We start from the raw sequence: 16,297 nt of genomic DNA on the forward strand, positions 1-16,297 counted from the left end.
GTGCTGATGTTCGCAGGACTCTCCCACCACTGAACGGTCCCTTCACTTGTTCTTATTTGTAGTTTGCCAGAGCTTGCTGGATGGTGACATTATAGTCCTTTCCAAATCTTTAGTTAAAATGAAAACTTAGGATGGCTTTCCTGTCATTCTGTGTATTGGGCTTTAATTAAAAAAAAACTCTGAGACTTCCTTTACGGAATTGAATAGGCTTAATTGGAGCAGTTTATTCATACATACCTCATTCATCAATTGAGTCGCATACTTGAAATGCCTATTGATTGGACAGTCGGCAACATACTTGAAATCTGACTTCGTCCTTTCAAATACTTCTTTATACTTATACTAGAAAAAACAGAACATAGTTACTTGACAGCAGGCTATGATTATCTTAAGAATGAGACATGCTGTTTATCATATCATATCATTGTGATAATTAATTCATATTCAGAGCTAACACATATTCGTTTGTTGGTTTGTTTTGAGACAGGGTTTCACTCTTTTGCCCAGGCTGGAGTGCAGGGCATAGTCATAGCTCATTGCAACTTTCGCCTCCCAGGCTCAATCGATGTTCCCACCTCAGCCTCCCAAGTAGGTGGGACTACAGGTGGTACACCACTACGCCTGGTTAATTTATGTATATTTTGTAGCAATGGGGTTTTGTCATGTTGCCCAGGCTGGTCTCGAACTCCTGGGCTCAGGCTATCCACCTGCCTTGGCTTCCCAAAGTGCTGGGATCACATGCGTGAGCCATAGAACCCAGCCAAGCTAACACATATTTACTGATTGTTTATTCTGCCTCCAAGGCAATGAAGGGTAGAACTGCCTAGATGTCTTGAAAACTGGCCCAAAAGTGGACACTAGAAAACGCTTCCATTGAATGGATGCTGAATAGACTTATTTTCCATATTGGGCAAAAATCTAAATATTATAATTATTATTTAACTTTGAAAGTATTTTCATGTGCACTTGAAGGTTTTTAGTACATTAATTTGAAGATAGTTTTCCAGCAATTAATCAGATAATCATAATCTTCTAAGAGCAGGTGTGGGGTATGACCCTGTTTTTAAACATGCCACCTGTTTTTAAACAGCTTCATGAATTAGAATGGGTTTCACCGTTCCACGGTGTTGTAACAAACAAAGAAGAATGTGCCCTAGAATGAATTTGGCCCACAACATCTTCTTAGACATTTTATTTACTACCTGGCATTTTTCAGGAAAAAGTTTGCTGGATCATCTCGTACAGCTCAAATGCAAGTGAATTGAATTGCTTTATTTTGTAAATAGGAAAATGAGGCCATAAAAACTAGATGGTTTGCCTCACATCATACATTATTTGTGGATTAAGATAACCCCACTTTATATTGGCTATCATATCAGCTTTAACAGGAGAAACTACCCAGAGACATATTAATAAGGAGAGAGTTCTAGAAGAATCATGAGGGGCTGAACTGAGATGACTTTTCATCAAATTCAAATAAATGCCTTCAGTCAATGAGGTTAATACCCAAGAGTTCCCTAGGAGTGAACAATTCAGCATGTACTCAAACTGTAAGGTCTAGAAGCCATGATACGGATGGAAACGTGAAGGACGATTTCCTCAGTGCTAATTCTCTCTGTGGGTACAGGTATGTGTCAAATGGATGTGGCCAATTCTCCTTGAATATATATACCTTGCTGTAGAGAGTCTTGTTCTTTTCAGCCAGAGTGAAATCAGGGGTATCATAGGCATAGCAACCAATGCCTTTAAGCCAAGTCAAGTCTTCCTTATATTTTACCTGGGAGAAGAACATCAAAGAGTTCTAAGAAGCCATCTCCAAACAGCAGTAAGTTAGTATCTATATAAGAGGAACAAACAGAAGCCCCACCCCTTGAGGTATATGAAATAATAAAGTATTGAAACAATTATTTAAAAGAAGTTTCCAGTAATACTGACCGCTGGTATATTGTTCTATAACATATGGAAGTTTTCCATTTTTAATACTAATTAAAGCAATTCAAATTTAACAGGCATACTTTCCTAGAGAGTATATCTTTAACTTGGCAGCTATATTTTCATACACAGAGCTGAACCTTCTAAGTGAGCATTGTTATGTGTCTTAATTGCTTCATGAAGTTGTCACTTCAATGGATCAAAAATAGACTATTTCCTAGATGATATATATCACTTCCAGTACTATAATATGGTATCATACATTTAGGAGAAAAATAGGTTTATAAATTTGAATATACATTTCCTTCTCCCAAGTTGAAATTCACTCACTTAGCAATTGAGTTTTATGATTTAAACATCCACACACAAAATCTAAAATCTAGCCAAGTGTTTCTTCAGTTTTTATGAAGTGTTTGATTTCAGAACTTAAATGGGAATATGAATTTATATGTGAAAACAGAAGATGTCAACACTCACATCACTGACTGCGTCAGTGACTGCTCGGTGGTGGAAATGCTCCGGACGATCAGGAATGGACCTCCAGATACCCAGCTGGCTCATGTAGTTCTCCTTGTATTTTATCTGTTATGAAAAACACAAAGACAGCTGTAAGTCTTACCCAAAGTTAATGTAAATATGGCTTCTTCTCTCTGGAGAACTTTAGAAGAGGGAGATTGCTAAAAAATATATGTATCTATATGGTGAGTTATAGAGCCCAACACAAGTAGAAATATTTAGGGACATACTTTACTGATGTCATCTGTGACTTTGCGATGATAGACAATGTCTAGGGCATCTTTCACTGTGTGGTATTTTCCTTTGGTCTTTTGAAATGTTTCTTTGTAGCGTAGCTAGAAAGAAAAAGCACATGAATTACAAAAAACTACCAAGTTAAATAACTGAGCTCTTTTACGCTTGAACTCTCTTGTCTTCTCTCTTTGGTTTTCCCACGAATACATTTAGGAAAAATTTAAAAGCTTTTTTCAGACCCTGGAAGAGAAAAAGAGCATTAGGGAAAACTGATGAAACCCAAAGCAACTATGGAATTTAACTGATCATAATGTATCAATCTTGGTTCATTGGTCATGGCAAATCTACGATGGTGATACAGGTGTTGGCAACAGGAGAATAGGGGTGTTCCCCTGGGTGTGGGGCATGTGAGAACTCTGTACTATCTTTGCCACTTTTTGGTTAATCTAAGACTTCTTAAAATAAAAAGTTTTTTAAAATGTAAAACATAAACCAAAAGCTCATTTGAGAGGGAGAAAAAAAAACCCAAACATAATATTGTTGAGTCCAAGATATGCTAATGTACCTGGAAAAGGGAAAAAGGTCTAGCTTCTAACTCCTGGTATTAAAATGCCTTCTCCACTAAGCAGTCTTAAAACTTTATTTCATTATAATCTTTATCTTTGTGATATTTCTAGAGAAAACAGCTCTGATTCTAAACTGAGAACATCATAGAAGATTCATCTTATCTACAGAAGATGGGTGCTTCTCTGCACAACCTATTTTCAACGTCAAACAGTTCTTTTCTTGTTGGGTAGCTGAGCAAACACACAATGAAAGGTGTTTTTTCTTTGACTTTGTAATTTTGTTTTTTAGATGGATCATAAGATTGCTTAAATCTACTTGTGGGGCTAGCCACGGTTAATACACTGAATTAAATGCCAGATACTACCCTTGTGACATTAGACTATGGTAAAGATCAGAGTTATCAGAATTTCTACTGATAAAGCCCTAGGGATGGCACTGTCCAGTGGGGCATGATGAATCCCAGGGCCAATTTCCATGTGTGGTCACTGCTGTAAGATATTAATTCAGCTTGGTTCAAATAAATATTCAACAGTAACTTTGAAGTGATAATGATGGAGGATGTCACAAGAAAACTAAAAATATCCTAGAAGGTAGATTTTGAGGGGAGTATATGATTTTTTCCCAGTATGTATGTATGTATATGTGTGTGTGTGTATACACATATATATGCACACACACATACATATATATATACACTTTTTTTTTTTTTTGAGACGGAGTCTTGGTCTGTCACCCAGGCTGGAGTGCAGTGGCGCAATCTCGACTCACTGCAAGCTCTGCCTCCTGGGTTCACGCCATTCTCCTACCTCAGCCTCCTGAGTAGCTGGGACTACAGGCGCCCACCACCATGCCTGGCTAGTTTTTTGTATTTTTAGTAGAGACGGGGTTTCACCGCGTTAGCCAGGATGGTCTCGATCTCCTGACCTCGTGATCCGCCCACCTTGGCCTCCTAAAGTGCTTGGGATACAGACGTGAGCCACCGTGCCCGGCCCCACCTTATATTTTAAGCACTAACTGGCATTGCCTTTTTTCTAACTAGTAGGCTCTTCTCTGCTCCAAATAAAAATTCCTAACAACATTATGGAACTGAGATATTGTTCACATTTGCTGTACCTTCTCTTTTCTGCTTAGGGCGTACTGCAATTACCTTAAGATGCCTTGAAATCCTAGACATATGTTGCTAAGTTGAGGGGGTTATGAAGTTGGCTTGATTTTTGGCTTAGTTTAAGTCCCAACATGTCTAGTCCTCTGGGGTGTGGCTCTGGTAATGGGTACAGTGAATTCCTGGTTGGGCCCTGAGACACAAAACCTGTAAGGACTGGCTATTTACCTTCGAGTCACTATTTCACATCTTCATTAACTGATTATTACCATTAAAAGGCAGCCTTGCCCTCAATTGTGTGATATGGAAAATGAACATCTGTCCTCCCTAATTTTAACCACTGTGTCATGCATCATTCACATGATCTATATGCAATTAAGAGAAGAAAGGGAACAAACATTTTCTGAGTGTCAACTAGGAGCCCAGCAGCATGCTAGACACATATACATTATCTTGTTTGGTTTTACTTAATTATCACAATTTTCATTGTCATTCCACATATATGAAAAGAGACTCAGAAAAATTAGACAAATGATATAGAATCATACAGCAGGCAAGTAATAGCATCAGGATTTGAATCCATGTCTGGCTGACTCCAAGACTATAATTTTATGGATAAGTAAATTAACTGTCAAGTATCCCCAGAAAATGCTACTGAAGAATTACAAGAAAGGGTCATATTTTTACTCAGGAGAGAATTGAGAAGAATAGGCTTCTGGTATCTCTCAGCTATTTTGCCTGACTGGTATTCTTTGGGCCATTTTTTTTTCCTCCTTAAAAAAAAGTGTGTTTTTTTCCTGGGCCATGACTTAGAACTATGGATACGGCTGAAATATGTTATGTTTCTTAGGTACTTCAACCTCAGCTCTCCCTATCACAGCAGAAGAAAAAAGGAAAGGATGCATACATCGCTGGCATTCCAGTAAGCTCTCTTTGCTCTGATGAGGATTGGCGTATCTGGAACTGGAGTGTACTTGTCCTTCATCTTTTCATATTGAATCTTGTACTTTTTCTGAGAAATAAATACAGAAGAGAGAGACAAGTTTAAATGTCTTCCCAATTTCCAACCAAGCCACAGGTCTTGTGGAGGGGCACAATGTGTCACACACTTTAAGAGAATAGTTCTGCCTTTTGTGTTTTGATGATGCTGAGCACCATTTATAGTAATGAACTCTCTGATCAGAGGTAGCAGGGGAAGGTTTTAACAAAGTATTTTTCCTTTTACCCAGTGCCTCAGTGCTGAATTCCTATCTTACCTCGCTGACCATGTCCTTCACATCTTTAGCATGCTTCAAGGCTGTGGTCTGGTTTCCAGCGTGATGATGGGGTCTCTCTTTGGTGGCAAGTTCAACATACAGATACTGAATAAGAGAAGAAAGTGAGGTGTCATAGAGATAAAGCATTTAGTATTTAGCATTCAGTCCACTTCATTCATTTCTAACCATTCAGCGGGCAGGTGGTATCTGCTTACTGTCCTGATGTTTGTTTGCTTGTTTTTTTGTTATATGTGCTTCCATTCATTTGTTTCTCTCTGTCTCATATTTGAAAACACATATACATACTCCAGTTATCTAATATGCCTACTGCTGAGTATGATCCAAGCAAAGCCATGTGATAAAGAATGCTAACAGAAGAGTGAGAGGATTCTGATAGACCCCTCAACATATTTTCCCCTCATTTTTGCTTGAATGCATGAAATATAGCTTCATTTGTCTGTGGATAACAGAAAGATCCTACAGAATGATCAAGCAATTATTTTCATTAGTTTGGGTCCACAGACTTCACAAGTTTTATAACACTTAGGAAAGAAGATATGGCATCCCTTACCTGAGTAAAACACAACCATAATGATCATGGCCCCCAAAGAGAACTGCTTCTTCAAGTGCAGTGTTAGTGGGCATGAGGTTGCAGCAAGGACAACCAAGTGTATGAGTCTGCCACTGGCCAGGTGAGGCCAGGCACATATAATCACCCCCTGTGATGCCTGAGTGGCAGGTTTATGAACCTCTGAGCTTACCTGACTCTGAAGCTTCTGCCCTCGCTTGGCTCTTAAAAGATCGGGAGTATCAGGAACTGAAGTAAAGATTGACTTCTGCTTCTTGCCTGCAGCTCTGTAGACCAGCTAGACATAAACCAAGTCATCACCATCATTTCTGTTTCATGGGCATGTAATGTTCTCTGCAGATACCTTCACTGCTTTTACATAGAAAAGGTAGGAGCCCTCCCACTGCAATGATTACAGTTTCTTCCCAATAAACCAACCTTTTATTTACCTCCTGCACCCTCCTTTTCTCTTTTCCCCTGTTGACACAGGGGAACAGGGGAAAAACAAGAGACATTCTCTAGCCTGTCCAAAATTCAAGCCTCCTGCTGTGTTCTTGGTCCCACTTGCAGTTGTCCCTTCTAGTACACTACTTCAGCAATTGTCCCCTTCTCCTCTGTATCTTCCATCCTTCTTGTTTTCCCAACCCTGTCTTCACCTGCAAACAGACTCAAGACCTCCTGTCATTAATTAAGCCTTTTCCAGCCTCTAGCCAATGGGCTTCATTCTTCTTTTCTCAGCCAAGTTGCCTGTGTTTCTTCTTTGCCTCTCTTTTGATTAATTTCTCAAGACCATAGTTTGGCTCCCACCTACTCACACCAATGAAGTCACACTCATTGAGACTACCAAGAACTTCATGATTGCCACGAACACTTCTCTGTAGCAACTGAAGCTGCTCAGTGTTTCATTCCTGAAAACTCTTTTCTCTGGCTTCCATTCCACCATTCTTCCCTAGGTGGCCTCCTGTCTTTTAGGCCTCCTCATCAGCCTCCCTCTGTGGTTCTGCTCTCATGCAAAGGCTGCTGTTAGCTGGGGTGAAGGATTGGCCCCTTTCACCCAAGACATTCTCCTGGGGTGATCTCATCTGTACCTGTGATCTCAAACATCACTTTGAGATTGATGACTTCCAAATCTACATATCCGGTGTCTTTCCTGAGCTCCAGACCCAAGTTTTCTGCAACTTTCTGAATTTGGGTGATTTACCATGTTCAATGTATAATTCTTTATATTGCCTCTATCTCTATCTCAAATTACTTCTCCTATTTTCTCTATTTTGCTGAATGACTCGTTGATATCCCAGTTACTCAGGCCAGAAACTGCGGGGAGTCATCCTAGGCTCCTCCCTTATTCCTACATCAAAATGGTCATGAATCCTGGGCCCCTCACTTTGTGATATTTTGAAATCTGATTCTTTGCCAACACCACTGCTCCAGTTCAGCCTTCCATCTTATTTTCTACATGTCGAAACCACCTGCTCAGCTCCTCTATTGGACCACTCCACATGATTCACCCATCTTTCAAAAGTCTGAGACACATATTTTTTTAATGCTCAAATCTATTCTTCATAGAAATAATTCTTCAATGATTTTTCACAAGGTCCAAGGGCATTTACATAACACCTACGAGTCTTTATAACCTGGCTTCAACCCATATTTCTGTAATAGCTTCATTTCCCAGTGTCCTGCCACACCCCCCATGTGCTATGTAAACTACTCCCAGTCACAAGAACTCAGTATGGCTGCTTTCACAGACTGTCCTTCCTGCCTTGAATGTTCTTCTCCCTCTTATTTGCCTGGAAAACTCCAAGAGTCCATGCTGTCTTGACTATTCCTATATAAGACCATTTATCACACTGATGCCTGTTTCTTCTCCAAGACTAGGGCACAGCAGTTCAATGGTACGATCCTTTCATCAACTAGAGCTCAGACAAAGGGCCTAAAAACTAATAGTTCCCTAATAAATGTTGAAGGAATTTAAATAATGAAGCAAATGAGAAAGAACAAATGGAAACCCCATAAATTCTAATCATGGATATAAATACCAGTTGAACAGATAAAATGTAAGAAATACACATACACACACACACACACACGTCGATTTCTTTAAATCCGAATTATATACCACTGCAAGTTAAAACAAAGTGTAACTCGTGTGTTTGGGGCTGTTTTTCTCATGTTACTATTGAGAGGAAAGAGATAAACTAAATGAAAACTTAATGTTTCTTACAAGCTAAATTTTGAGTAAAGTAAATCAACAACTCATAGAATTTTATGGTTAAAATGAGCTCAAATCATCATTTAGTCCAATTCTTCAGTTTAGGAAATTAGGGTGCTAAAGTTGTGAATTACATAAGGTCATATAGCTAACTGGAAGTAAATCTGGGACTAAAACCCAATTCTCCCAAGCGATTTTTTCTTATTTTTAAATTTTATTTATGTATTTATTTTTAGAGACAGTGTCTCACTATATTGCCCAGGCTGGCCTCAAACTCCTGCACTGCAGTGATCCTCTGGTCTCAGCCTCCCAGGTAGCTAGGACAATAGGTATGTACCACTGTGCATGGCCTCTATGCCATTTCTAGAATTATACATTTCTCTGTGTATTATATTTCCCCTGTACTTAGGTATGCATCGCTTATGCTTCTTGGGACAACATGCCTGCTTCCTAGTACTATAAATGTGTATATGTCAAGAATCTACACAACTGAAAGACAACTCAAAAATCAGTAACTTCTTTTGGCCATCACACTTTTTACTAACTCAATGTTTTCTAAACTTTCCTGGTATTAACCCCCACCACGGTTCTTATTAAAAACGGATTCGTAGGCTCTCTCCCAACCCTTCTGAATTCAGGGGAGTGGCTTGGATCAGTATTTTATCAAGTCTGGGTCATTCTTATGGAGAGGCAAATGTGGTGCAAACTGCTCTACTGAAAAATATCCATTCTTCTTTCTCAGTGCTGATGCGCAATTTGCACAAAATCCCCCTGGGAATTGAGAAGAGGAGAAACTAAAGTTTTAGATAATTCTGAACCCAGAAAGCCAAAAATGTAAAGGTATTTCAGAGTTATCTTTACTCTGAAGCACTGTAAGTTACCATTTTATTATGATTATGATTATAAATCATAATCATAATCATATAGGAGAGATGTGGTGCAGTGGTTTTCAACACAGGTTGCATATTATTAAACAGAATCTCTGTAGAGCATCTAAAAGTATACAGATGCCCAGACACAGAGAATCAGAGTCTGCTGTGGAACTAGGGGTCAGGGCCCTCTCTGGGTGGTTTTTAAATATTTTACAGGTGATTCTCATACTGAGCCAGAGTGGAAAAGCACAACTTTACTTGGATAAAAATAACATAAGCATTCCAGTCTGAGTGCGAGCACTGGCTGAAATAACACAGTGAAGCTTTTAGGAAAGCAAATGGGCTCAATGTTGCATTTGCAAAAGCTGAAGAGTTAGTCATCCTCTGTCTCTGGCTCACTGAGTATAGGAAGCTGCATATCCCCTCCACTGAGGGTGACATTTGGTATTTCAGGGCATCGCTAAGAGCATAAGATTCCTAATCAGCAGCCATCAGAGCTACTGAGAAGGATGAAATGGCCTGGAAGCCAATGCTCAGCTGGGTGAAGCCACAATACAGAATGGTGAATGCACAAACTGTTGAATGGAGCTACAATACCAGAGTGACAGTAGAATGAGAATGGTCAACTGACCTATAAGAAGAGCAACCATTTACACTCGTGAAATGCCCTTTGGCAAACATGCACATCTGTTATGGCCAGGGCACTATGGGACACACATAAATAACATGGGGTCCAATCATCAAGGAACCAACACTCTAGGTGAAAGAATCAGGTCTATTCACAAATAACTGCAATATATCAGGAGCCTCAATGCCAACTGAACATGAAACTAAGTAGTCTGTTTTTTACTGAGTGGGCAGCAGAGCAGGGAGCCATTGAAGGCTTCTCCAATGGCACTGCCATGTTCAGGGCTCCTGATAGCAGGAATTAAAGAAAATTTTGAAATAAGTTAAGTTTAGAGACAACAAAAATAATAAGTAAGAAGGCCTTTCTAGGCCAGGCGTGGTGGTTCATGCCTGTAATTCCAGCACTTTAGAAGGCCAAGGCGGGTGGATCACCTGAGGCCGGGAGTCCGAGACCATCCTGGCCAACATGAAGAAACCCCATCTCTACTAAAAGCACAAAATTAGTCAGGCATGGTGGTGCATGCCTGTAATCCCAGCTACTCTGGAAACTGAGGCAGGAGAACTGCATGAACCTAGGAGACGGAGGTTGTAGTGAGCTGAGATCACGCCATTGCACTTCAGCCTGGGCAACAAAAGCGAAACTCCATCTCAAAAACAAGAAAAGAAAAAAGAAGGTCTTTCTAATCTATAAAATCATGCAAAAACCCTCATCAGCCCTAGACATAGGAAGAGCAAGTATGAATATGCTTATCTTACCAAAAGGGGGCAAAATAAGTAAACTGAGGTAAAGTGCAGTTGGTTGACTTGCTTGACATAGTAGTCATTCCACAGTGAAGAGGGGAAACATTTTACCTGCCACAGTTGCCTGAACAGCGGTCACTAGAGGAACTAAGAACCTTGTGGAGTAATTCAGTTTGTACTGGTCAATTTGGTTGACTTTAGTGACAAGTAAAGGGTCCTTACCTCACTCAGATGTGTCTTCAGTTCTTGCACTTTTCTGTATTCTGGAGTGTCAAGCACCACTTTGTATTTGTCTCGCATCTTCCTTGCCTTATCAGTGTACAGGTAATTAGACTTAAAAAAAAAAAAAAAAAAAAGAGAAATACAAGTTGATTAATCACTTCTGGGATTCATGTCATGTTGTCTTTCAAATGGCTGGCATGTGTAAGCTGAGCAGGGCTTTCATGTGTCCTGGATGTCTTCCCAGGCAGAAGCAAAAACAATTGTCATTTAAGGAAGCTCAGCACCTTCCACAGGAGGCACAGATCACATTAAGCAGGTGATAACCGGCTCAAGTGAGTTAATGGTAAATTTCCCCTTAGAAGTAGCTGCAGGCTAAGATCCCTTCTGCCTAGCCCTGGAGGCTGGTGATGGGGGCATCCAGCTGTGCAGGGGTAATTATGCGTTGTGATGATGTGCACTCACCCAGAGCTTCCGCAGGTGCCGGGAGCGGACCATGTCAGGAGTGTCATACAGGAAGCAGCCAAATCCCTTCAGGACCTGCAAGTCCTCTTTGTATTTAATCTGAGAGGCAAACACAGAAATACAGCTGGTCATAAGCAAATGTAAATCAGGAAACACAAAAGATGGAGTAGCAACACTTCTTCATTACTGTATCTTTCGTTTTGGTTCATCTACTTTTTTTTTTTTTTTGAGATAGAGTTTCATTCTTGTTGCACAGGCTGGAGTGCAATGCCAAGATCTTGGCTCACTGCAACCTCCGCCTCCCAGGTTCAAGCAATTCTCTTGCCTCAGCCTCCCTAGTAGCTGGGATTACAGATGTACATCATCATGCCCGGCTAATTTTTGTATTTGCAGTAGAGACGGGGTTTCACCATGTTGGCCAGGCTGGTCTTGAACTCCTGACCTCAGGTGATCTGCCCACCTCAACCTCCCAAAGTGCTGGGATTACGGGCATGAGCCACCATGTCTGGCTGGTTCATCTACCTTGTACTCTTAGTTTACTTGCACCCAAATAAGTCATGGGTTTTTTCATTTAAGTCTCTAGCCCTGAGGTGAGGAGAGAACACTGCTATTATTTTATTACTGTAATATTGATTGGAGAAAAGAACAGATTGAATGGATTGATCTTTTAGGAGGAGAGAACATACAAGGAGAATGAAAAAAGTGGCAGCAAGAAGTTGCTAACGGGGTCAGAGTAGGGATGAGTGAGAGGAAAATACTCAACATGACCTGGGACGGAGGCCACATAGGGAGTTAGGGAGTGAGGAGTTGGAATGATTCCGTGTTGAATGTAGAATGGTGGTCACTGAGTGATCAAGAGTAATGGCATTTCTGTCTTCCCCAAGTGGTCCTCTTATTACTGTTTCCATAGCTGGAGAATTGTGGCATCCTCCTCCCACATTGTCTTACCTCCAACTTGTACTCTTTGTTTAGAAGTGTTTATCAGAAAACGCTGTTCCAAGACCACTGGTTGTTTTAACTGCTGAAAGCAAGCCTGCCTCTTGTTAAGACTACTCCAGAAAGACCCCTACAAGATGCTTACATCACTGGTAATGTCTCCTACGTAGCGGCAATGGATCACTTGGGGTGTGTATGGCAGAGAGATCATGTGGCCCTGCATCTTGAAGAAGTCTGATTTGTAGATCAACTAAAGAAAAAAAATACCCCAAAACACATGCATTAGAGACCGAATGATTGACATTCATCCCTGTCTCTACTCCCTGTCTTTCCTAAGAAAATACCCACCTCACTGACAGCCTCTTGTGTCTTCTTGACTTGGCGGATCTCAGGGGTATCGGGAGTTGTATGGATCTTGTCTTTCAGTTTGTGGTACAATTCCCGATACAGTCTCTACATTGGAGGAAATATCATTACAGGTATTTAGTAAGGGATGACGAGAGCATCTACTGACTAATCAAGAATAAAATATTTTAATAAGGAAGAGGGGAGGAAATATCAAGGATATAGAAAATGATTGAGATTAGGAAAAAAGGAGAAAATGAGAGTTATTTCATTTCGGTGAAGAATTCTGAGCACAAAGCCTTCCACTTTCTATCAGACGGCTGCATAGTAGGATCAGATATGCAAACCAATAGTTGGTGTAGAAAACCAGGATCATGAGTCAGACTAAAATGCAACCTTATTAAAGATTTTTGAATATAAATGTCAAAAGAAGAAATTATTTCTTTAGAAAAGTTTTGCATCATAATCTATGGAGCCGAGTCTCTCCAAGGCATTACCAGATACAAAAAAACCACTGCCAAGAAATATCAGTATCAAAATGTGACAATAAGGAGCTTTTTCGTTTTTGCTGGTATGTAGGTTTACAACTGAAATACAGTTCATTCTTAATGCATTTCAAACAAAGCCATGGCTATTAAAACTCAGTATGTCTCTTGGAGAATCAGCATTCAGGTACCTCGCTGGTAACATTGTTGACTCTCCGGACGTGCACAAATGGAACATCTTTGGGACCAAGTGTATACCCATATGCCTTGGTGTGTTCATAGGCTTCTTTGTACTTGAACTGCAAAAGCAAAGTTGGAATGAGATCAGTGATGGGTAAACAAGAAGCGACATTACATTTCTGCAAATAGAAAAGAGATGTCATCTTTATTTGAAAAATTGCTCTTTTTAAGGATTAAGTATGAGGAAAAGTCATTGACAAAATTTCAATATGAATCCAAGCCTTGAAAATTATGTCTTGTAAAATAAAACCAGGCCCAGAAAAGAATAAAATTCGACCTCGCCTCGGTGAAATCTGTTTGTAGGGAGGTGTGCAAAATGCCAAAGAAAATCTATATTTTTAGCCCCAATGTGGCTAGAAAATTAGAAAATACAATTAGGTGTTAGATTATTAAATCTATCATATCTATATAGATATAGATATAGATATACACACATACACACACACACACACATATATATAATATACTTCCAAAGATGTTATATCTTCTGCAGTGAAACATAGCAGAAGGAAGACAATACTATCACCACACCTCAGTAGTGCATGTGTGAAGTTGCATTTCCAGTAAATGGCTTGGGATAATTCAGGGTGCATCTGTGCAAATTCAGCAGAAGTAGAGGCATCATGACAGCCATGGGCCCTTAGCCAAGGCTCCCACGAACATCCTGTTCTAACCCACAGGGCTACCAAGGCACTGCTGAATTACAGAAGTGGTCAATTCCACAGCACCCCTCAAAAATGTGCTGTCTCTCCTCTCCAGCTCCCATCATTCTATCAGGTTGAACCTCTAGGGTGTGACTGGAGGATTAGGACAGGCTATTAATTAATATGAGTCTCCTGCCACCCCACCTTCAGACCCATCTCAATGAGGAGGAGACTACTCACATAACTGCTCATGTAACGGGTGTCCTTGATGTGTTTGAAGTGAGGAGTGTCACCTGGAAGTCTATATCCAGTGGGCAGGGTGCGCAGGCTGGTTTTGTATAGATTCTGCCGGAATGAGGAAGAGCAGGTTAAATGACATCTGGCATCAAGTAACTGATTTGAGCTTAACAAATCACATATCGCTCATGTTAGGTTTTTGACTAGATACTTAATATACTTATGCTCACTGAATTGATTTCAGGAAAGAATTAAATACATTCTAAGAGTCATAAAATGAGTCAGATTACTCTTCACTTATTGTTTTGGAAAAATAGAACAATGAGTGAAATGGTTTATTGAAAGTAGTTCCTGGCCAGGTGTGGTAGCTGACATCTGTAATCCCAACACTTTGGGAGGTCAAGGCAGGAGGACTGCTTAAGGTCAGGAGTTGAGACCAGTCTGGACAACATAGCAAGATCTCACCTCTCCAAAAAATTAAAAAATTACCCAGGCATGGTGGCGTGTACCTGTAGTCCCAGCTACTTAAGAAGCTAAGGTGAGAGGATCACTTGAGCCCAGGAGTTTGAGATTGCAGTGAGCTGTGATTGCACCATTGCACTCCAGCCTGGGAGACAGAGGAGACCCTGTCTCCAAAAAACAAAAATAAATAAATAAAAAAGTAATTCCTCTATGCTTCTGAACATATGCCCAGTTGGCTGTATGGCATCTAGCAAGAATTTGGGAAATGCAGAGAAGACAGGTAACCAAGTGTCACCTCTGCCATTACTCCGTCCTCAGGTGATGATGATATGCAAGCCATCACCAAGATATAGCCAGGCACATGTTTGTATTACCCTCTCCTGCCTCCTCCAAACACAGTATGTTGACATCAGGCCATGAAGAGGTCAGGATGCACATGTTCATGGCAGAAAGGGAGGACAGGGAGGAGTGTCTGTCTGTGACCTTAAATACTCTGTCTCTTGGAGTTTAGGATTAAGAATTACATTTAAGGCCGGGCGCAGTGGCTCAAGCCTGTAATCCCAGCACTTTGGGAGGCCGGATCACGAGGTCAGGAGATCGAGACCATCCTGGCTAACACGGTGAAACCCCATCTCTACTAAAAAATACAAAAAAAACTAGCCGGGCGAGGTGGCGGGCGCCTGTAGTCCCAGCTACTCGGGAGGCTGAGGCAGGAGAATGGTGTAAACCTGGGAGGCGGAGCTTGCAGTGAGCTGAGATCCGGCCACTGCACTCCAGCCCAGGTGACAGAGCGAGACTCTGTCTCAAAAAAGGAAAAAAAAAAAAAAAAAGAATTACATTTAAAATATGAAAAACCAAATTATTTTTATTTTCTAGACAGGGTCTCACACTGTCACCCAGGCTGTAGTGCAGTGGCACCATCACAGCTCACTGCATCCTTGACCTCCCTGGGCTCAGGTAATCTTTTCACCTCAACTTTCCAAGTAGCTGGGATCACAGATGCATGCCACTCTAATTTATTTTTGGGATAAATAATTTATTTTGGATTTATCCCAAATAAATAAAATAATTTATTTTGGGCCTCTCAAAGTAGCTGGGATCACAGATGCATACCTGGCTAATTTATTTATTTTTGTATTTTTATATAGACAGGGTTTCACCATGTTGCTCAGGCTGGTCTCCAACTCCAGGCTCAAGCTATCCGCCTGCCGTGACCTCCTAAAGTGCTAGGATTACAGGCATGAGCCACTATGCCGGGCCACAATTATTATTATTATTATTATTATTATTTGAAATGGAGTTTTGCTCTTGTTGCCCAGGCTGGAGTGCAATGGCACGATCTCGGCTCACTGCAACCTCCGCCTCCGGGGTTCAAGTGATTCTCCTACCTCAGCCTCCCAAGTAGCTGGGATTGCAGTCATAAACTACCATGCCTGGCTAATTTTTTGTACTTTTAGTAGAGATGGGGTTTCACCATGTTGGCCAGGCTGGTCTCGAACTCCTGACCTCAGGTGATCTGCCCACCTCAGCCTCCCAAATTGCTGGGATTACAGGCGTGAGCCACTGCACCTGGCCCAAAATTATTTTTAATATTCAAGATGAGAAATAGCATGAAAAGTTGAGACCAAATCAGCACC

At 40.7% G+C, this 16,297-nt stretch overlaps 1 protein-coding gene across 17 annotated transcripts in view; it reads right to left on the reverse strand.

Annotated features, from left to right (window-relative positions):
- LOC105492667 (nebulin) overlaps positions 1-16,297 on the reverse strand; it is a 224,230-nt gene that overhangs the window by 50,402 nt on the left and 157,531 nt on the right. For all 17 annotated transcript variants that reach the window (XM_071072745.1, XM_071072760.1, XM_071072759.1 and 14 more), the window contains exons 114-126: positions 14,202-14,306; positions 13,269-13,376; positions 12,596-12,700; positions 12,393-12,497; positions 11,312-11,410; positions 10,850-10,960; positions 6,369-6,473; positions 5,608-5,712; positions 5,259-5,363; positions 2,679-2,783; positions 2,410-2,514; positions 1,673-1,777; positions 238-342 (exon numbers count right to left, since the gene is read on the reverse strand). In XM_071072745.1, coding sequence (XP_070928846.1) covers positions 238-342; positions 1,673-1,777; positions 2,410-2,514; positions 2,679-2,783; positions 5,259-5,363; positions 5,608-5,712; positions 6,369-6,473; positions 10,850-10,960; positions 11,312-11,410; positions 12,393-12,497; positions 12,596-12,700; positions 13,269-13,376; positions 14,202-14,306 — 1,368 coding nt within the window. The remainder of the gene's footprint in view (positions 1-237; positions 343-1,672; positions 1,778-2,409; positions 2,515-2,678; positions 2,784-5,258; positions 5,364-5,607; positions 5,713-6,368; positions 6,474-10,849; positions 10,961-11,311; positions 11,411-12,392; positions 12,498-12,595; positions 12,701-13,268; positions 13,377-14,201; positions 14,307-16,297) is intronic.

Source organism: Macaca nemestrina, chromosome 11 (assembly GCF_043159975.1).
Source record: "Macaca nemestrina isolate mMacNem1 chromosome 11, mMacNem.hap1, whole genome shotgun sequence".
In the NCBI taxonomy this organism is placed as follows: Eukaryota; Metazoa; Chordata; class Mammalia; order Primates; family Cercopithecidae; genus Macaca; species Macaca nemestrina.